Source organism: Pteropus alecto, unplaced genomic scaffold (genome assembly GCF_000325575.1).
Source record: "Pteropus alecto unplaced genomic scaffold, ASM32557v1 scaffold131, whole genome shotgun sequence".
In the NCBI taxonomy this organism is placed as follows: Eukaryota; Metazoa; Chordata; class Mammalia; order Chiroptera; family Pteropodidae; genus Pteropus; species Pteropus alecto.
In genome coordinates this window covers 17758089-17781107 of record NW_006434709.1, presented here as the reverse complement: position 1 = coordinate 17781107, position 23019 = coordinate 17758089, and the positions used below count along the sequence as shown (strand labels likewise).

Genomic DNA, 23019 nt, shown 5'->3' with positions numbered 1-23019 from the left:
TGGGAACAGGAAGTCTAGAGAAGCTCTAAAGCACAATTATTAGCCCCTGCTCTCAATTAAAAACTAATCAGAAATAATAGAAAGTTTTCCTAAAAAGGAATGGATGTCAACAGAGAAATGCTTTGGTTTATAAAAATTCCACTCCACTTTGGGAACAACATCTTATAAAAGAAAAACATGAGGATTCTTGGATTGCTTATTTTCATTCCAATGGCCACACTCTGAAAGATTCCACATTACTATTTAGGAACTATGATAAGGAAATAAAATGGGAGGAAGTATGAAAAGTTTTCTGGCTTCTAAGCATAGGACATCATGCTAGATGTAATCTGAGGCTGCTGCCCACAGCCCATTTGAAGCATTCACACACAGCATTGTCAGGTACGTACATTTTCTCCAGGTCCCCAAATCCTGAAAATGCTCCTTTTGGGATGACTCGAAGTTTGGTGAGAACAAACCTCCTGAAAAGAGAGTGGACATAAAATATCACAGCCTATCCATTCATTGATAAGCAGTTTTGTGCCTAATGTATTATATCAGCTAACAGCCAAAATATATTAAGAGCTTGCCATTTAGTGATGGTTCCAGTTGCTTTTATATTATCTCTCTTTATCCTCACCGCAAAGCAGTGATGTTGGCACTGTTGTTACACCCATTTTGCATAATAGGAAATTAAAGTTTAGGGAGGTTAAAAAAACATATCTAGGCTCATATAGCTCATGGCAGCGCTGGGATATGAACCTTGCTTGTCACCACTACTCCACGTTGCCTCCTGTAGCACTGTGTGAAGCCCTTCATCTTTCTCTGCTCCAACCTCCAGTACTTCTTCCCTTAGTGTCATTCTTAGCTAACCTTGCTTCCTATTTCAAAGAGAAAAGTAGCTCAATAGAAGAGAACTTCCTTATGCTCTCACATGGCTCCCAGCCATCAGTCCATCTGTTCCTGAGCTTGTATACCTGACCTTTCTCCTGTTAATCATCGGTAGCCAGGACCCTGGACCTGGCTAAGAATAGCCCCTACAATCTACATCAGATTTCTTCCCCTCTCTTCTAGTCAAGGTAGCCACTACAGTAAATTCCCCCCCCGCCCTTTTTTCATACATTTTGTTCACCTATTTTTGCTTCTCTACTGGGTCCTGCCCATCAGTATACGATCATGCCATAATTTCTCCCATTAAAACAAATCTTTTCTTAACCTCAGCTGCCTTCAGATTTTGAATATTTGTCTTGAAATATTTGTCTCACACCTGCCTCAAAATTCCTTCTAATGGTTTCTCATCTCAGTCAGGTAAACACCCAAATTATATACAATGGCCTACGGGGCCCTTTTGGATCTTCCCACTTTCTCTTTCCGTAGACGCTCTAACTTCAGTTTCGACAGCTCTCCTTTTTGCTTATCTCTCTCTCGTCATAGTACTCTCTTGCTAGTTTTCAGACATGCCTGGTTCCTTCTTGCCTAATATTTTTGCATTTGCAATTCTCTCTGCCTGGAACATTCCTCTCGCAGATATCCTCCTGGCTTGCTCCTTTAGCCCACTGTTTGCTCAAATGTCACTTTCCAATGATGCTTTCCTTAATCGCCTTATTTAAAATGAAAAACTCCCCAATTTGGCCCCTGGCCCCCTTTCCTGCTTAATTTTTTCTTCATAGCACTTCTGACATGTTATGCAATCTGTTCATCTACTTATGCATTCATGTGTCTATCTCTTACTTATACCTGTAACACAAGCCCTGTGAGGGCAGGGATTATTGCCTGATTTGTCTACTGTTGTATACTAAAAGCCTACGTCAGTGTCTGGAACATGACGAGTACTCAAAAAACATTTCTTCTGTGACTGAATGAATGGCTATTGAACAGTCTCAGAGTTCTAGGCCTGAGGGTGGGATTCCAAGTGACCTTTTTGGAATCTCTACAACAGGAATACTATTCCTACCTCTGGCTTTCCTCCCTCTGGTTTTCTCTTGCTTTGTAATTTATTAATAGGAATTTCATTTTCTTTCCACTTTAATCCTTCTTTCCACAAGGTAGTCTGTCGGCAGGAATTAAATAATTAACACTGTGGATTTAGATAGTTTCACACACCTTCATTGCTTTAGTCTCTTATTATTTATTGGTGTTAGTGAAATTCCTGTTTCAGATAAAGTTGTTATATAGGCATTTTTTTTTTTTTTAATTTAGAATTTGACTGCCATGTGTACCAGCTAGCTCTATAGTAAGAAATCATGAGAGAGAATCTTACATGCTGTCCTTGCTCTGGAAAGAGTTTACATATTAGGAAGGCAAAACCAGAAACCTTGGAATCACCATAAAACAGTAGTAATATATAGTTGATGTAATAACTATAAATGTTGCACAAGGATTGAAATGAAAAAAATCCCAAAGTATATAAATATATAAAAGGAAGACTGAAAGGAGTGAGTGAATTAAAGCCTGGGTCTCAAAACTATCAGGTCATACTAAAAACAGTCGTAATGGAACCATTTAAATAAAAAGTGACATAATTTTCAATTTGGCATAAAGATGTGGAAGAGTATCAATTTTCTAGAATGCCCCTCTGCAAACAATCACGGTTAGTTCATACTCCCTTAATTGTGCTTTAATTAACATGGACAAGTTTCTTTTGTTCTTATTTATCGCATGACAGAAAAATGATGAAAACAAACTGTAGTAAAAGCAAATAATAAAAGTGCTCTAAACTACTCAGTCTAAAATTGCAAGGGAGTTGAGATATTAAAGTAAAATATTAATTAATGAGATATATGAAAAGAGGAGCCTTGGATAATTGACTGTTCTATTTAGTAACAAGTCAACTATATAGCCCTGTTTAACTAAATGCTAGTAAGCAGGTGTATTTTTTTAAAAAATTTTCTTGCCTATACCTGTATGAAGTGGTTCAAACTTAATTAAATCTTTTTTGAAGACTGAAAGTCTTGACTGCCATTTCCAGAAATTTTATAAACTAAATTACTTGAAGATATTTCCATAAAAATGACCTAAAAATCTTCCATGAAATATAACAAATATTGTTTTAAATGCATAGCTGAGCTTACAAGAATGTATTAGAAATCCGTAGGCATACAAAGTAAAACAATTGAATACAAAATGGAACCCTGAGCAGTGAATGCAGACCACAATTCTAAGAGGGTAAACTGAAGCCAGTGTATTGTGTGTGGAGAGCAGTTTATCTGGACTTTGTAGCCAAGGATTTGTGTTTTGATGGCAAATTGGTACATGAGATGAAATATAGAAGATGGAATGCAAAGACCCACTTCTTTCTTCTGTACATTATCTATTTATATATCTATCTCATAGGCATCTGTCTATCTGTCTGTCTGTCTATCTCTCTATCTATCTATCTATCATCTATATCTCATATGCATTCTAGAAAGAAAGGTACAGAAAATGGATGATTGGCAATTTTCATTAAAATAAAATCTGGAAATTTCCTATAATTTATGAAAGACATAAATCCTCAGAATAAAATATCTCAAGCCCCAGGATAGGAAACAAAAATAAATCTACTACCAGATACCTGTTAGTTGAAACTGTAGAGCTATAAAAATAATTTAAATGCAAACAGAAAAAGACATATTATCTTCAAATAAAAAATAATTTAAAAACTTTGTAAAACTATCTTCAAAATTATTAGGAAAAGTAATTGCCAATTTAGAATACTATACCCCCAAATAATCATTCAAATGTGAGGATAAAATAAAGACACATTTAGACAAGTTGAATTAGCCACTAATAACTAAGTTTTAGCAAAAGAATTCCATTATAGAATAAGAAAAGTTAATTTAGTAGGAATGAACAAAAAGCAAGAAGGAATAGTGAACAAAGAAATTAGTTTACTTTATTGAATAAATGGATTTCGTAATGATTGGAAAACTCACCTATTTAACAAAGAGTACTAAAAAGATGTTGACCCAGAACTAGGTCACAAAGCAAATTGGTATCAAACAAATCATTTACTTTCATGGTAATGCAATTAAATTACTTAGAAATCAGAAATAAAAGATAATTAACTCCCACCATCACCCCAATACATGTACACGCAACTGGAAAGCCTAAACCAAACCCAAACTAAATAAACATTCTTTTAAATCACAAATCAGAGAAGAAATTAAAATAATAATTAGGAATTATTTGGAATTGAACTATAATTAAAATACAGCATGAAGCTTATGGGACGTAGCTAAACTGCTACTTACAGAGAAATTTGGAGAATTAAATTATCATATGAGAAAACGAAACAAAAAAGATAGGAAATTAATGAGTTAAGCTTCCAATACAGGAAACTATTGAAAAACATCAGACTTCTGGAAACAGAAAATGATGAAATCAGTATTTCTTTATTCCATTTCTGGCTAGAATTTAAGGTGCAAACTCAAAAGCAGTTTAATAATAAACATTAGTAAAATGAGGGACTGTCAATAGAGATGTTTTGAGAAGATAAACACTTAGCTAAACTTTACAACTTGATATATAGAGCTTAAGTTCAATCTGTACTAACATGGTATTTCACAATTATAAGGTTAAGTTTCTATATAAATTTGTTGCTGAGTAAGGAGCTTTCTTGTAATATTGAGAGATTTATTACAATGTTTCAAGGGCTCAATTTATAACTTTAACACTATAAATTATTGTTATAGAAAAGTAACATTATTTAAATGTTTATTGAAGAAAACTGCTTATCACTGAAATTTGCAAACTCTACTTATCATAGGTTTGTTTTAACCAGCAACTTTCTGATAATTCGTTATGACCTATTGATTTAGCTCTAATTGATTAATACAAGAGGTGTATGCAGATTTCCTTTAAATTAGGAACATTGGTAAAGGCATGAGGAAAAGGAACATTATTGGTGAATTTTCATTGCAAAATTTAAGTATGCCTTGAAAGAAGAACCCTAAAGAACGTAGAGAGGCAAAAAATAATAAAGATGAGTAGAAGTGAATTAAAAATAACAATAAAGAAGATCAACCAAATTAAAGCTAATTCTTAGGAAAGATTAATGTAATAAAAAGAAAATCTGTCCATTTTGAGCAAGGAAAAAACCCAATAAAATCACGAGAGACATGAAAAGTGGCCCTTACCTACAGGTTTTAACTTAGAGAACCCTAAGAACAGTTTTATAACATTAGATTTTAAAAATCAGACAATCTGGATAATTTCCCTAGAAATACATACTTACCCAAACTGACTCATGAATATATAGAAAAACTGAATAGATTTATAACCATTGAGAAATTGGTTTGGTAGTTTAAAAGCCATCCACCAAAAAACAAGGTCAGCATCATATGATTTTAGAAGTAAATCCTACCTCTTTAAAGTAATGGAAAAATCTCCATTTTATACAGACTATTCCTGAGATTAGCAAAAGAGGGAATGCTCTCTAACCCATTTTATGTGGCTGGTGTAGCATAAATAGTAAAACTAGACAGAGACAATAAAAGAAGGAAAAGATATAGGCCAGTCTCATTAATGTAAATAGAAAAATCTGAAATAATATCGTGACAATATGTATCTAATAGAGTCTAAAAGTATTTCGATACCAGTTTGGGTTTAGAATTCAAGTGTTGCTAAATATTATAAAACTCTATTAAGGAAAATTTCCACATTAAGGAATTAAAAGAGAAAAACCACATGATTTTTGTAATAGGCATAGAAAATATATTTGATTAAAACCAGAATCCATTCATGATAAAACCTTTGACAAATAAGGAAGAGGAGGAATGTTCTTAATCTGATAAGAGATTAAATCTGTCAACCACTATGATAAATGTCACATTCAGTGGTGAAATATTAAATGCATTCTGTTTAAAATTAAGAATGGGGCAAGGATGACTGCTATTACCTCTTCTATACAATACTGTGGTAGACGCCTAGCTTATACAGTAAGACAAGAAAAAGCTGTAGAAGGATTATTGATTTAAAAATTGTCATTATTTATAGATAATATAATTGTCTATGCAAAAGAAAAAATTCTATTAAAATAATCTAAGAGATCACTATTAGAACTAATGAGAAAATCTAGTAAGGTAAATGGCTATATAATTAGTACACAAAGTAATTTGCTTTCTTTTAATTTTTTAAAGTATGTCAATTACAATGGCCACAGAACTTATACAATATAAGACATTAAGAAAAAAAAGATAAGGATTTATGGAGCATAATCAGATATTTAATTAAAAAACAATAAAAACCTTGAAGAAACAAGTAGCACATTATAAATGGGAAATCTCAATATTGTGAAGATACTCATTTTAATCAACATTAATACATAAATTAAATACAATACCCAACAAAGACACAATATTTTTTTGTTTGTTTAGGTATGTGTGTATGGAAATTGACTAGCTGATGCATATTTATATGGGTAAAGAAATTTTTTAAGAATAACCAAAACAATTTTAAAGAAGTAAAACAAAATTGGGGGAATTACATGAGAGGCTATATGATTTTTGTAAAGTCATTGTGATTAAGATGCTTTGGTAGTGACAGGGATTAAAAAAAACCAGACTAATAGAAGAGAATAAAGAGCAAAGAAATAGACTGTAAACAAAAGAAAATGACAAATGATTGGGTAGCATTAAAAATCAACGGAGGAAGATATGGACTAATCAGTAAGGGATTATCCTAGTGGGAAAAAAATAAGACCTTTGCTTGTTACTATATTAAAATTTTAATTCCAGACTTACTAAAGATCTAAATGGGAAACAATCAAAACATTAAAATTTTAAATAAAATACAATATTCAGATTAGAAGACTTTCTTTAAAAAGATACAAAAAAACCCAACAAAAAACAAAAAAAACCTACACACCAAAATAGAAAGTAAAATTTTAATTCATTTGACTAAACTTAAGATTTCTGTAAAACAAAGATACGTAAAGTAATTTAGAAGATGAGATATGGACTTGGGATAGATATTTATAACACATACAACTAAAAAAGAGTTCGCATCCAGAATATAAAGAACTTTACGAAATAATAATAATACATGTAACCCAGTAGAAAAATTGGCAAAAGATATAGCAGGCAATTTATATAAAAGAAAATGCAAGTGGCCAAAAAACATATGTAAAGACACTGAGATTCAATAGTAATGAGGAAAATGGAAATTCAAACCTTAATTAGATACCATTGCACACCATCTTATTGGCAAACAGTTTCTGTACTTGGTGGAAGGGTAATTTGCTGCAAATAATTTTAATAGCCATTTGGCAATATGTATTAAAGGTCAAGGCACAAATGCTCTTGGACTCAGTTATTCCATGTCTTTCTGCCACGTGTACGTCTGGAGGCAGGTAAAAGATTTAATCACTGTGACATCATTTGTAATAGTAAAAAGAAACTGGAAACAAATGCACCAGCCTCCATACATCTAACCAACTGCTTTATGGAGCCCCTACACTCCGGGCCACCATTCCTCTACCCTAGTTACTCCAAGGCAGCCCCTACACTCCAGAGTTCCCTGAAGTTATTCAAACTAGCCACTCCTAAACTTCTTTACCCAATTTTGCCTGTTCTTTTGCATGGAAGCCAAAATTAAGGTTCTTGCTGCATTTTCCTGTTGCTCCCTCTGCTTCCTGACTGATCTTGGTGCTTCTCCATGTGCCGTCATAGTGGCATTCACCCTTCTGTTTGGATCTGAGTATAAAAACTATCTTTTCAATAGCAGTTGTCTTCTGATCTGTCGGCCTCACCATTCCTGAGTAATGATAAAACCTACATTTTATTTTATTTTTTCTTATTGAAACTTACAATTTATTTATTTTTCCTTTTATGTCTTTACTTTTATTTTTTATTAAATTTATTGGGGTGGCACTGGTTAATAAAATTATATGGGTTTCAAGTGTACAATTCTGTAATACATCATCTGTGTATTGCATTGTGTATTCACCACCCAAAGTTATGTTTAGTGATGCATATATATTTATCAAAAGGAAAATTCTGGGAATGATCAACACCCAAGTCAACATAGTATCACTTCTGTGACAGGAAGAAAAGGAGTTATAAACAACTTTTCTAACGTTTTCTAGTTTTGACAAAATCTGAACAATTATGACCAAATGTTATGATTTGGCAAAGCTGAATGCTGTTTTATGGGTGTTTATTATATTATTCTCTATACTTCATCCTCGAAATATTTCATAATTAATTTTTCAAGATTGAAATTCTCACCAGACCATATCCCAAGCATCGTTTATTTGTTCGTTTTTAAGCAAAGTGAGCTATTTTAAAGTATCATCATACCCTTCTTGTCAGATGGCACCTTTACTCTACTCTGTAAGGTGACGTAAAGTGCCCGAATGATTTCTATAAAAATGCACAATTCATCAAGGTGGCTCCGAAAAGAAAATTTTCTTTACTGTGTTGCAAGTTACTTAGTGTCTCTTCCATGATAAATGGGGTAGGTGGGATTTACTTTTTTCTTTCCTGAAACTGGGAAGGTTTAGGATCCCTTGAACTGTGTTTCTAGTAGAAGCAATTCATATCTTGGGCAGTCCATTCACCCTTGGCCAAATTTAATTTCCCTTTTTGGCTTAAAGGAGAATGGTTTAAAAGATCCCATAAAAAGCTTTCTAGCAGCCTGGAAAACAGCCAATATTCTTTTTGAGAAAGCTGCCTTTTTATGATGGCCCAAGTGTAAATGACACAGGGCTCTGTGTTCTTTGAATTTCACACAAGTTTAAAAATTAAAGTGAGAACAGCTTGGCAAAGGATGTTCAGAAAGAAATTGATCATCTTCCTGACCTCAAAATGCCAGGAGTTTTTTGTGCTTCTCATGCTTTAGGTCAAACTCTTACCCTAATTAACTTTCTTGAAATGTGTATAGGAAAACTATCCAAAGAGGTGAATTGAACTAAATAAGCAAATCATCTGGAAAAAATAGAATTTAAATACTGGATTAGGTTATTTACCATGATCCAGCAGATGACTACCCTGCTGTCAAAATCATTTGGACGTCTAATTGCTTACATTTCTTGTGTTGTTACATGTCGGTCTTGAAGCCAGTGCGGCAGGGAACAGCAGGAACAGGATACAAAGGCAGGAAGAGGTGGCTTCCATATGTAATTTGACTTTAAACTTAAAAAAACCCCCAAAAAACAAAAAAACACCTCCACATTTTGGCATGAGTCTTAACTGCCTAGAACAAGAAGATAGATGCAAGTGTTCCATCCCTGAATGTGAGTTCACCTAGCTCAGCTCTTCACCTACCTCCAGGCTGTGTCAGCAGATGTCAGGGATTCATCGGGGGTGGCAAAGTCTCCTATGAGGATTTTTTGGGCTAGAAGTGTCAGTGTTCTTTGTGACCCTTTTCTATAGTGTGGAGGAGGCACTGGTGTTCAACTTAAGCCAAATGTGGCAGATATTAGGAGAACAAATTAAAGGGGTTGGCATGCATTTATGCAATTTGGGAAGATACAGAGATTGATACCTAACAAGTCTGACCTATAAAGTTAAGATGTGATCAGCTGCTTTGGGAGAGAGCTGTGGTTTTCTAGACAAAAGTGTGGGTTTCCCAGAGCTAGACCTGGACCCAGAAGAAGGGAGCTGGACTGCTCATCCTGAGGAAAGTGGACTTGCCTGTATAGTAAACTGACCCCAGAGGAGAGCCCGTATGGAGAAGATTGCTGGAAGCCCGTATGGAGTGGAGGACTTGCTCTCCAGGAACTGCAGGCAGAGTTCTCCTGTGCGAGGAATCGTGAGCCCACATCAGGTCCCACAAGAAAAAAAATTAGCATTTGGACATCTGCCACACCCAGAGGGTCCCAAAGCCAGATGTCCACTATGCCAGCAGTGTTAGGTCCAGTTCCTTTTACTCCAGTCTCTCTCCCTTCTAGGCCCAGCACAGGCGAGGCCAGAGAAAGCAGCAACTAGGGGAGGAGATAGAATAAGAAAGAGGAAACTCTCCCTTTCTCACCAGTTATAGATTTCTGAGTCTGAAGCAGGCCTAGGCAATGGAATAGGGAACTTTTAAAATGGATGAGAGTAGACCTTTAATAATAGAGGACACTAGACTTTTGTTACATTTATGAGATGGGAACAGCTATGCTTGCCCCAAATTTCATCTGCAGTGGGGGAAAATGAGTATACAGAGTAGGTGTGTCTGGCAGTGATGGTAAATTACTTTCTGGTTGTACCATACTGAATCCATCTTGATCAATATGCTATAATTTCTGAGTTGGTACAAACCTCCCCCAAGTTGTCCTTTGGAATGCTTTTTCTGTGAGACAAAGTATTATGAACTCAAATGGAAGAATGAATGCAAAGGTGTGGAAAGTATTCTTATTCCTCTTTCCTACCCTGTTATTTTGCCCTTATTACATGGGCTGTCTGTCGATGAGCAATTTAGGACAGAGAGGGTAATCTGGCTTTACAGTTTGGCACAGTTAAAGATTGCCAAGAAGCATTTGCAAGCCAGAGCTCAGCCATATGGTACCAGAATGGCTGGCTAAAGGATGGATGATCCAATTGTCTATAGTTCAGTTTCTATTAGGTCATCTACTCAGCTAAACTTCCAGATAATATGTCTCCTGTAGACAATGCCACAAGCTGTTGTGTCAAATCACAATGCTAGAATGTTTTGTTTAGGAGAGAAAGTTCTTGTTTACAAGGTAGAAACTCATGAGGCAAGCGCCACTCCAAGCCCAACTCCAGTGACGCCTCACTGTGACCTCAACAACCTTTCCAGAGCGGTGATTATTTATCATCTTCCAGTGAACAGGGCTTTCTAATAGCTGTTTTGAATCCGCTTTCCTTTTATTTCCATTTATGTCCCCTTTATTTATGTTCCATTTATTTATCTCAGCATCTGTGCTGGGCTGATAAACAGAATGGAGGCACTACTGCTAACTGTATATCATTGCTGACTTTATCTCCTCCTTTGTACAGCCTTTACATCAAGGTTGTGGAGCTTTTTTCCTCACTCTCTCCTCCCGTGTTTGCATTAAGTGGTTATGGAATTATTCTCTACACCACATTTTATTACCTATTCACTTTCATTTTATCACCTGTTCACGTGCATCTTCTTACCTGATTCTGATACCTGATTTATAACCCATTTATATGAAAGCTCAGCATGAGCATAGTGAAGAGGAAAGATCACTAGGGTAAAAAATGAGAAATCTAGGCTCTTTTCTGGCCCTGCTACAATATATGTATGTGGCTGGGAAAAGTCAAGCCCCATCTATAAAATAATGGGGTTGGACCAGATGATCTCTAAGGCCCTTTAAGATAAATCTTGCCATGTAGTTATATAGTGGAATCCTCTTCAAGTCCTCTCCCATTTCAGTCATATTTCACTTAAAGAAAAAGAGATAATTTTATGTTAAATGCTCAGCACAGAGTGAAACCCATCTTGGGGGATTACTGAGTAATAGCTAGTCCTCCTTTTTCTCTAGTCATGATCCAGATCACTTGAGCCTGCCCTTTGCTTCTCATCTTTCTGCCACCACCCAGGCCAGACTCTTATCATCTCATGTCTGCAGCTTGGCTGTGCGCTATTAACAGTTAGTCCTCCTCTAGTCTCTGCTGTCCAGTCTGTCTCGTCCGCCGTGATGAGAGTGCTTCCCCTAGCACTGCTTGCCTTGTCACTGTCCTATTCAAAAGCAAGATAAAACAAAAGAAAAAAAGCCAACAAAAATTAAAAACACATAAAACTTCTTCAGTTGCTCACTATTGCCTTTAAAAATCTGAACTCATTTGTTATCCATTTGAGGCATTCCACTATCGGTTTCCATTTCTTTCTCAGTGAAATGTTCTACTACTTCCTGCATATAAATTCAGACTATCCAAGGCCTCACCATTAATAAAAGCCTTGTGTTGTATATGTACTAAAATTCTATGGATCTATGTCCTATCTCTCTAAGTATATGGAATGATTTTATAGAGCAGGAACGATGCCACTTGTCTATTCCAAAGGGCCTACACAGTGCTTTGCATATTTCAGGTATTAATACATATTAGTAGATGGGGGGGTGATGTTTATATTGACAATAGCTCTATGTTTACGGCTTTGAGCATCTCATGCACTAAATCACAAATTCTTTTGGCCCTTTAAAATTATTCCAAATATATCAATCAGTTTTGTTCAAAACAAAACCTAGAACATACATGAGTGATAAAAAAAGAATTTATCTTTCTAAGAATTTAATGCCGACTTGGTGAAGGATATAGAAAAGATTTCTTAGGATATGGGAGAGCAGTTGGTATAAAGTAAAACTTGCAAATTATTGGTCCATGAATGGAATCAAGCTCAAGATAGGTTTTATTCAACCCACACAGTATTTTAAAGAAATTTGAATTGGTTGCCAGCTCTTCAAATTGTGAAAGTTCATCTCTATAATTGCAGATTATGTCTTCTCTTGAAGATTTAGAAGATCTAGCAACACTGGGCTACATTCCTACATAATTACAATTGGCTACAGTTGAGTGATGGCTAATGCCTCAGACATGGCATAAGCTATATATTGGTCAGACTTCTTTCTGGTCTGTTCTTCTGTCTTAAGACTTTAAATTTGGGATTTCTGGTACCTGAAAAGCTAGTCTGAATGGGCTGAAACCCTTTATAACCCAGTGGTTCTCAGCCTGGATACATATTAGAGCTACTCCCTCGGAGGGTGGGGCGTGCCATCAGCTACCCTTATTTTAAAAGCTCCCCAGGTAAATTGTGCACAGCAGCCTGGATACATATTAGAGCTACTCCCTCGGAGGGTGGGGCGTGCCATCAGCTACCCTTATTTTAAAAGCTCCCCAGGTAAATCTTGTGCACAGTAAAGATTGAGAACACCTGCTTTAGTGGGATGGCATAAAGAACCAGTAGCAAGCTGTCTGATCAATAGCTAGGGAGTGGCAACTACTTGTGGGAATGATGGCAAAGGTTTTTACAAATCTGCGCCTACCTTATTCCAAATCTTTCTCCCCTCAGTACAGAGTTGGAGCATAATCGAAGCAATTCCTTATAACCTGGGAGGGGTGGGGGACTCTAAATTAATTAACACATTACCATGATTAATTGGAGCAACAAACGAAGAAATATGATATGTGCCCATTTCCTTGGAGAGACCTTTTTCTCTGGTCAATATAGCTTAAGTGTTTGGGTAAGGGGAGCTGGATCAAGGTGGAGAGAACTCCACCTCAGAAGATATATAGTGCGGTAAATAAGAGTCGTGTACATCAGAGTTGAGAAGGACGGCATTGAATGGAAACTAGACGAGTAAGCCAGAGACGGGCATCAAGGTGAAGGACTCGAGGCAGATATTGAAAGTCAGAGTCAGAGAATGTCCATTTGTTCTTTTCACAAATATTTATTATGTTGCTATTTGTATGTCTGACGCTGTTCTAGGCCCTGATGACATAGTGATAAAAAAACAAAGTGTCTACCTTAATGAGCTTATATTCTAACCAGGGATATAAGGAATGAGAAATGACTTGAAAAACGGGTATAGTCATGGGGTAGTTACTTGGAATGAAAAGAGGGTTAGTCATATATAAATTAACAGGAATAAAGAAGAAACATTCCTTTAAAATTATATATATATATATGTATATATATGTATATATACACCTATGTATACATATCTAACTGGCTAGATTGGTAGCTAGAGAGAAGAGGGAGGCAGGGAAGGGAGGGTGTAGAGAGAGAGAGGAGGGAGCGAGAGGGAGAGACTTGCCATATACAGTTATTCATTTACAAATCTTTTATTGATCACCTATATGACACATCTAAGGTTCTGGGAAAACAATAGTAAGATACAATTTTTGCTCTACCAATTTTAATTCTATTGGAAGAGATATACATGTAATCTAATCATTATGATATAAAGAAGACAATGGTCAATTTAGTGCTTGCTGTGTCAGGTATTATTCTAAATATGCCATTTGCATTATCTAAGATAATCCTTAAAACCACCTTATGAAGTAAGTAACTAGACTTGTTTCCACTTAGAGATGAGGGTATTGAGTTAAGAGTAGTTTAGTAACTTGATCAAAGACATAGCTAGTAAGTGACAGATCTGTTTTTCAAACTCAAGTCTGCTCCCCAAAGTCCATTCTTTAAGAGGAATAAGAGAATGGGATCCAGGGCTGTTAAGGTTTTTATGGAGGCTAGTGGGGTGAATGAGAGCAAAGTAGGTCTGGAGCTTAGATGTTTCTCTAGAAAGCAGTACTAGGTAAATTCATTCAAATGGGGAGACAGCAGTCATCTAAGATTGTGCTGGGAATTTCGGGAAAACATAAAGATACCTCAAGAAGATGAAGAGAGATTTTATAAAAAAATTCCTCTGAGGACCAGTCTTATTAAATTAATTCAGAATTGGGTTTTGTTACTCCAGATTCTAGGTCTTGATCTGAATAGACTTTAGGGCTGCCCCTACTCTTACTCTGTCAGCATGAATAAACAGAATTCCTCTTTAATGACTCACTGGGGTCTCAGACAGCATCTGATAAAATGGCAAAAATACTATGCCTCTAAAGCAGTTTTTCTGGTCCCCTCAGTTAATGTCAACCCGATTTAACTGTGATTTTTATTGACAACATTTAGCTCAAGTTGGAATAATGAAAGGCAACTGTCACAAAAAGGTCAGTGTGGAGCTACTTCTGCTCAGAGAGAGAAGGATTAACTAGGGATAAACTTCCTTCTAGAATGTATGGGGTCTGGCTGACTGACAGTCATTGCAAATGAAACCACAGGAATACCACAAGAAAAGCTGATCACTGCTCCATGAACCAAAGATAAATTTAAGTCTTTCATAATGCACTTAAAACTAATTTCCGTTTTCTATTTAGAAGTTTCACACATTTAATCAGAAAGCATATGCGTTGAATAATTATCTTTTACTGACTGTGTAAAATGCAAATGTCGAATGTTCAAATGAACTCTGTTAGAGACAAGAACAAATGCATAAAACTATTTAAAATAGATTCAGAGAAAAAGGGGGAAGAGATGGTGCTCAGAAGGCAACCCTGTATCCAAGTTCACTCCTAAGATAATACATATTATTTATTATGAGATTTTGAAGAATGAGTTATTTAATCTTTAAGGCAGTAACCTGATAGTATCTATACTTAATCCTTAAGAGCAACATGTGTTTTGACAGAGGAAAAGAGTCAGTGAAAAATTTAATTTCCTCTCTGGGGATGAGAAAAAAGCATTATGTAGCATTGTTTCTTTCTAATAAGGATCAGAGATTTTACCAGAAATCAAGATAAATACCTCTGCTTTGCATCAGAAGAACATAAAATAATATTAAGCACACATTATACTTCTCTAGATACTAACTGCTAGCAAAGAGCAGACCCCGAATAATCATTCACATGTTGTAATAGAAGCAAAGCAGTATTTGTCTATAATACTTAATTGGTAGAAATAAATAGCAGTGGTGAATAGAAACACAAAGACTCTTTACTTCACTAAAAATGCTGAAATTTATAGATGATAATATCTAGAGTAACTGTGTGACAAAGCAACCGCTTTGCAGCAATGATATAATAGTATCGAAAGCTCGCGTTTAACAGAGTCATGTCTCCAATTTCCAGAACATGGGAATATATTTCATGTTACTCTAAGAATGAAATCCGTATCTTGACTTTTGACATTTATTATTTGAAAACACCTATTGATCTAAGCAATAAATGTTTCTGTTAAACGGGGCCTTTGTAATAATTTTAGACTAAAACTAGTGGTGAGGAGCTGACTCACCACTGGTGAGGTGCAGATCTACAATTTCTGTCTGACTTTTCCAGTTCTGAACAGTGCAAAACACACAGATTTTAGCTAGCAAGGACACTGACCACCGGAAAGAGGAAGAAAAAGTAGGGGAAATGAACTAACATTTATCGAGGACCATCCTTCAAGACTGTTCACCATGTGATTTCACTTTTAGTTCTCACTGCAGTGTAACAAAGTAAGTGTGTTTTTAAAAACGAACATACAGTAAAAATTGCGTGTGTGTGCACAATTCTATGAGTTTTAACACGTGTAGATTCTCATAACCCCAACCACTACAATTAAGATACAGAACAGTGTCATTTTGCATTCTCACTAGCTAAACATGAGCGTTTCAGGTGCATTGCATCCTTGTCAGCACTTGGTATCAGTTTTGCTTTGTTGTTTGTAGCTGTTAAAATAGGTATACAGTTTTATCACATTGAATTTTTAATTATTTTCTTAATAGCTAATGATGTTGCGCATATATTCATGTGCTTATTTGTCAGTCTTTTTTTTTAATGGTTGTTGGAATTTTAATAGTGATTGCACTGAATCTGTAGATCACTGTAGATAGTATGAACATCTTAACAGTATTGTCTTCTAGATCACTGAACACGGATTCCTTTTTATTTGGTTAGTTTTTTTTTTACATTTATTTTATTTGTTTGTTTTTTCTTATTTCTATATTTTATTTTTTCAATTATAGTTGATGTACAATATTATATTAATTTCAGGTGTACGACACAGTGATTAGACATTTATATAACTTATGAAGTGATCACCCCGATAAATCCAGTACCCATCTGACATTATACAGTTATTACAACACTACTGACTATATTCTCCATGCTATATTCTACATCCCCATGACTGTTTTGTAACTACCAATTTGTACTTCTTAATTTCCTCCCCACTTCACCCACCCCCATACCCCTAGTCTGACAACCATCAAAAAGCTCTCTGTATATATGAGTTCGTTTCTGTTGATTTTTTCTTTCTCCTGTTCTCTAGATTCCACATATGACATTTGTCTTTCTGTCTGACTTACTCCACTCAGCACAATACCCTCTAGGTTCATCCACGTTGTTGCAGATGGCAAGATTTCATCCTTTTTTATGACTGAGTACTGTTCCACTATGTGTATTATGTAGGGCTACTATGTCTCCTGGTCTTAGTAGAGTGGCCTTATGTAGTAGGTGTGCTGTGGATCCCAGTGGCACAGTCTTCCCTGGTACCCCGAGCTAGGTGCTCCAGGTATGTCTCTTGTATTGGTTGTGTGTGACCCCTTGTTGTAGCTGAGCCTTTCTTGGTTGCTGTTTGCTCTTCAGTAGAAGGGATTAACCCTCAGGCTGATTAATTGTGATGACCGGCCATGACCAGTGGAGGAGCTCTTGTGCAGGGGCTGACCCTACAGAGCAGGACTCACTTTAGCAGGGCTCTGGTGCCTGCCCTGTCTGCCCTTTGGGTGTGTCGTCCTCAGATGTGACCCCAGCTCCACAGTGAAACTGTCCACCAGGAATGCAGGCTGGGCCAAGTTTAGTTGCAGCCTGTGCCCTGCCTGGGGCCTACTGGCATGAGCCACCAAGCAATCCGCAGATGGCCACCTCCTACACTGAGCTTGAAAGAGCCTTGGGAGGCCAAGTTGCAAACTGAGGCTGGCTGCTGCTAGTGCCAGGCTCGGGGCTGCTCAGCAAGAGGTACGGGGCATGCCAAGTCCCGGAGCTGCTTGATTAGGTTTTGTGAACTTTTAAGAGATTTTAGGAAAGTCTGCAGCATGAGCCAAGACAGCTTGTTTGTATGGAAAATCCACTGGAAGTGGCTTGGGTGGGTCCACACTTTGGGAGGGGTGGAGTCTCAGGGAAGCACCAGGTCAGAGTGACCAGCAGCATAAGCTACATGGAGACTCAGATATGGTGCCCGCCTGTGTCTGCAAGCTGGGCAGGGAAGGACTCAACAAAGGAACAGTGGCCTTCTGCCAGCACTTCTGTATAGGAAAAAGCTGCCCCTCCAGCCCTTTCCCTGAAGCCAGACAACTCAGTGTCTCCCCATATGTCCCTGGTGCCTTTCAGGCTGCTGCCCCAGAGTTGGAGCTCAGCAAGTGAATTTATCACTAGGTGAGTTTACATGCGAGCCCCTTAAGAGGAAAGTCCGCCACTCCCTCAGCCCTCCATCTTAGCCACAATCTCCTCTGGTTTTCACAGCCAAAAGTTATGAAGACTTCTCTTCCTGGCACTGGAACCCTGGACTGGGGAGCGTGGTATGGGAACAGGAGCCCTCTCTTTTCGGGGGAGAACTCTGAAGCTGAGATATTTCTCCCTATTCTCAACTGCCGTACGTGGGTATGGGACCAGCCCGTTTCGTGTTTCTGCCCCTCCTACTAATCTTGAGGTGGCCTCTTCTCTTCCAGTTGTATGACTTATGTTCAGTTAGACTTCCGGTGACTCCCAATAATGCCTATTCTGTAGTTTAGTTGTAATTTTGATGTGGTTGTGAGAGGAGGCAAGCACAGCATTTGATTACTCCGCCATTTTGACTGGAAGCCTCCTATTTGTCATTCTTATATCTTCTCTGTTGAAGTGTCTATTTAGGTCTGCACTCTGACTTTTTTGTTATTTTATTTCTATTGAGTTTTGAAAGGTTTTCAAAAATATAGTCTGGATACACATCCTTTCTTAGATATGTGATTTACAAATATTTTCTCCCAGTCTGTAGTTTGTCTTTCATTCTCATAATGGTATCTTACACAGAATAAAGGTTTTTAATTTTGATAAAGTTCAAATTATCATTTGTTTCTTTTCGGATAGTATTTTTAATGTCATGTCTAAAAAACCTTGCCTAACTCCAGGTAATGGAAATTTTCTTCAATGTTTCCTTCTAAGAATTTTATAGTTTTCTGTTGTACATTTAGATTTATGATACATTTTGGGTTTGGTTTAATTTTTGAACAGGGCGTGAGGGTTAAGTAAAGCTTTTTTTTTTTTTTTTTTTGGCTAAGGCTCCAACACTATTTGTTTAAAAATAGTATATTTTTCCATTGAATTGCTTTTGTACTTTTGTCAAAAATTAATTAGCCATAATTGTGTGGGTCAATTTTTTTTTTTTTTTTTTAGGCAAGGCAACCCTTGGTTGACCTCACAGATTGCAAGGACCTTGTCAGCTTACAATCCCTTATTTATTTTATTTTATATTTTTATGCTTGGTCTTCTTAAGTGGTCTCCCATCCAAATACTGAACTGGCCCGACCCTCCTTAGCTTCTGAGATCAGACGGGATCGGGCTTGTTCAAGGTAGCATGGCTTTAGACTGAGTCAATTTTTAAACTCTATTCTGTTTCATTAATCTATGTGTCTATCTCTTTACCAATGCCACATTTTCTTGATTTCTGTAGTTTTATAGTGAATCTGAAAACTAGTACTTTGAATTCTCCGACTTTGCTCTTTTTCTAAATTTTTAAATTTTTATTTCTTTACCTTTCTATGTAAATTTTAGAATCTGTATCTGCAGAAAATCCTGCTGGGATTTTGGTGGCAATTGTATTAACCTACAGATCAATATGAGGATCATAGACATATTAACTATAATGCATTTTCCAGTTATAACACAACATAGTATATCTCACCATTTATTTAGGTCTTCTTTGATTTCTTTCATCAGCATTTTGTAACTTTCAGAGTATAGATATTGTATCTATTTTATTAGGTTTATACTTAAGTATTGCAATTTTTTCTGAGTGATAGTAGATTTTATTTTTGGTTTCTCATTGTTCATTATTAATTTAGAAGTAAAAATTATTTTTACTTGTTGACCTTGCATTCTGCAACTTTGCTAAACTCACTTATTAGTTCTAGGACCTGTCCCCCCACCACCCCGCCAGATTGGATGGGTCTTCTATAGAGACAATCATATTATCTATTAATAAGAATAATTTTATTTCTTTTTTTTAATCCAATGCCTTTTATTTCTCTTTCGTGCCATGTTGCACTGGGTAGGCTTCCAGTACTGTGTTGAAGGGGAGTAGTGAGATAGACATTCTTGCTTATTCCTGATTGCAGAAGAAAAGCTTTTTATTTTACATGATTAAGTATGATATTAGGAGTAGGTATTTTGATTGATGCCCTTTATCAAGTTATGAAGTTTCCTTCTATTCTAACTGTGCTAAGTGTTTTATCATGAATTGATATTGGATTATTTTCAAATCATTTTCTACATTAATGAATACAGTATTGTTTTTCTTCTTTACCCTTTTAATTACAGTCTGCATTACACCATTTAATTTTCAAATATTAAAGCAGTCTTTCAATATTAGGATAAATACCACTTGGTCATTGTGTATAATTCTTTTTATATGTTGCTGGATTGATTTCCTATTGTCACAGATTTTTTTTATCTGTGGGACATTTGTCCATAGTTTTCTTCTGTTGTACTATCTCTATCTAGTTTTGATATCAGAGTAATGCTGGCCTGATAAAATGAGTTGGGAAATATCCAGTTGGCTAGTGATGTTCATTCTTTTATATCTTTACTAATCTACTTACTTGTTTTTTTGATTACTGAGAGAGGAGTATTGAAACCTCTAAATATAGTTGTAGTTCTGTGCATTTTTCATTTAAGTTGTATCAGTTTTTGCTTCATGCATTTCGAAGCAATGTTATTAAATGAATACACATTTAAAATTGTAAGTCTTCTTGATCCTTCTCATTATGTAATGTTTCTTTTTATTCCTGGTAGTTTTCTTTGCTCTAAAGTCTACTATTTCCATGCTTCTTTGCTCTGAAGTCTACTATTAATGTAGCCACTCCACCTTTCTTTTGATTAGTGTTTATATAATATATATTTCTTATTCTTTGCTTTTCAACCTTTCTATAACTTTACATTTAAAGTATATTTCTTTTAGGATATAGTTGAATGTCTTTATTTTAATTGGTATGTTTAAATCACTTATTGGTTATTATTAATATGTTTAGATTTAGTTCTACTATTTTTTAATTTGTTTTATGTTTGTTACTTCTATTCATTATTACTCTGTTCCTCCTTTCCTTCCTTCTTTTGGGTTATTTAAATTTTTTTCAAATTATATTTGACCATATCTTTTTATTTAAATTATTAAGTAGCTGCATTAGGGATTAAAATATACACACTTAAAATGTCAGAATCCACTTAGAATTAATATTTTATAATTTCAAGAGGAATGAAGAAACCTTATCACCACATAGTCCTTTCAGACTTCTCCCTTCATGTTGTAGTTGTTATATACATTTCATTTACACATATTGAAAATCTCATCAGATAAAGTTATAATATTTGCTTTCAACTGCCATAGTCTATTATATTTATACAGATATTTTAGATATTTTATCATTTCTGAAGCACTTCCTTTATGAATGTTCTAAGTTTCTTTTTGGTATAATTTTCCTTTGAAATGAGGACCTTTCTTCAGGATTACTTTTAGAGCAGTTTTGCTAGCAACAAATTCTCTTGGTTTTATTTCTTTTGAGAATGTCTTATCTCTATTCTTTGAGGCTATATTCATAGGACATAGAACTCTGGATTGAAAATTATTTTCTTTTAGCACTTTAAAATGTTGTTCCATGAATTAAAACAAAAACACATATACCAAACATTATAGAATACAGTAAAAGCAATGATTAGAGGGCAATTTATAACTACACATGCCTATATAACAAAAGAACTATTTCTTAAAGTAAGTCAGTAACCTAAACTGTCACCTTCAGAAGTTATAGAAAGAGGAGCCAACTAGATTCAAAATAAGAAGACTGAAGGACGTAATAAGTATTAGAACAGAAATAAATGAAGTAAAGAATAGAAAAGCAATAGAAAGTCAATAAAATCAAAACGAATTTTTTAAAAAAACAATAGAATTGAAAAAACTTTAGATAGAATGACTAAGAAAAAAGAGAAGACTCAAATTACTAAAATTAGGAATAAAAGATAGGACATTATTACTTAATTTACAGAATAAAAGGGATTATAAGTGAATAATACTATGAATTATTGTTTGCCAACAAATTAGATAATCTGGGTAAAATGACCCACCTTTGGTTCTCAGATAAAATCAAGTTAAGATGAGATCATACTCAGAGTAGGTCCTAATCAAATATGACTGATGTCTTTTGAAGAAGATAAAACAGAGATATAGGGAGAATACCATATGAAGACACAGAAACACCCAAGGAGAAGTCAGTCACATGAAGACCAAAGCAGAGATTAGAATGATGTGTCTGTAAGCCAAGGAATGCCAACGATCGCTGACTGTCACTAGAAGCTAGGAAAGAGGCATACAACTGATATTTTCACAGAGCCTTCAGGAAGAGTCTACACTCTAGATACCCTATTTTCAGATATTTAGCCTCCAGAATTGTGAGAGAATCCACCCAGTTTGTGGTATTTTGTTAAGCAAGCCCTATGAAACCAAGACAGCATCCAATGGGCAGTTAGCTATACAAATCCAAAGCCAGGTGGAAGGAGAGAAGTGTTCTAGAGATGCCTATTTATTAGTACTACTACTAATAATGGTAATAGCTAACTTTCATACAGCTTACTCTGTGGAAGGCTCTGTTTTAAGTCTTTTATATAAATTAACTCATATCATCTTAACAAACCTATTAGGTGGGTTCTGTTATTATTTTCAATTTTAAATTGAGGAAGTTACAGCACAGGGCATTTAAGTGACTTGCTTAAAGTCACAAAGCTAGAAAATAAGTGCTAGAATTCAAGTCCAGGGACTCCCAAGTCTAATGTCCATACTCTGGATGCTTTGCCTTTCTGTGTGTAAATGTTAACTGACACCAAGAGAGAAAGTGAGGTCATATTCTGTGGCAGACATTGAGAAGTAGCTCATCACAATCCAGAAATTCGCAACTACTTTCTTCCTTCATTTTGTTTTCAATTTCAGAGGCTACAACTTGAAACACACTATTGGTCAGCCATTCTTACAGTTTAAGGTGGCCATGTAAGATATTTCTTGTGGAGGCCTTCAAGGATTCTGATTCTAAGAAAAGTTCAGTAGAAAACCTTTGTGTGTCTCTCATCACCTTTCTCAAGTCTTCCTGCCTGGAAGATAAAAATGGCAAGTATATCAATGAGATGTGGTAAGGTAGGAACTGTAAAGTATACTTTGGATTTAATCACTGGAAGGTTGTTAGTGACCTTATTAGAAACCATTTCTGTGTACTGTTAGAGAAAACATTCAGATTACCCTAAATTGAGAAAAGATGTGGAAACACTAAAGAAGTAAAGACGGGAAGTATAAAATAATCTTCCAAAAATTTTGGAAATCAAGGGA

General features: G+C 35.6%; 1 protein-coding gene across 2 annotated transcripts in view; it reads right to left on the bottom strand.

Moving 5' to 3' along the window:
• FSHR (follicle stimulating hormone receptor) overlaps positions 1-23019 on the bottom strand; it is a 154096-nt gene that overhangs the window by 86681 nt on the left and 44396 nt on the right. For both annotated transcript variants that reach the window (XM_006909605.1, XM_006909606.1), the window contains exon 2: positions 390-461. In XM_006909605.1, the coding sequence (XP_006909667.1) occupies positions 390-461 (72 nt within the window). The remainder of the gene's footprint in view (positions 1-389; positions 462-23019) is intronic.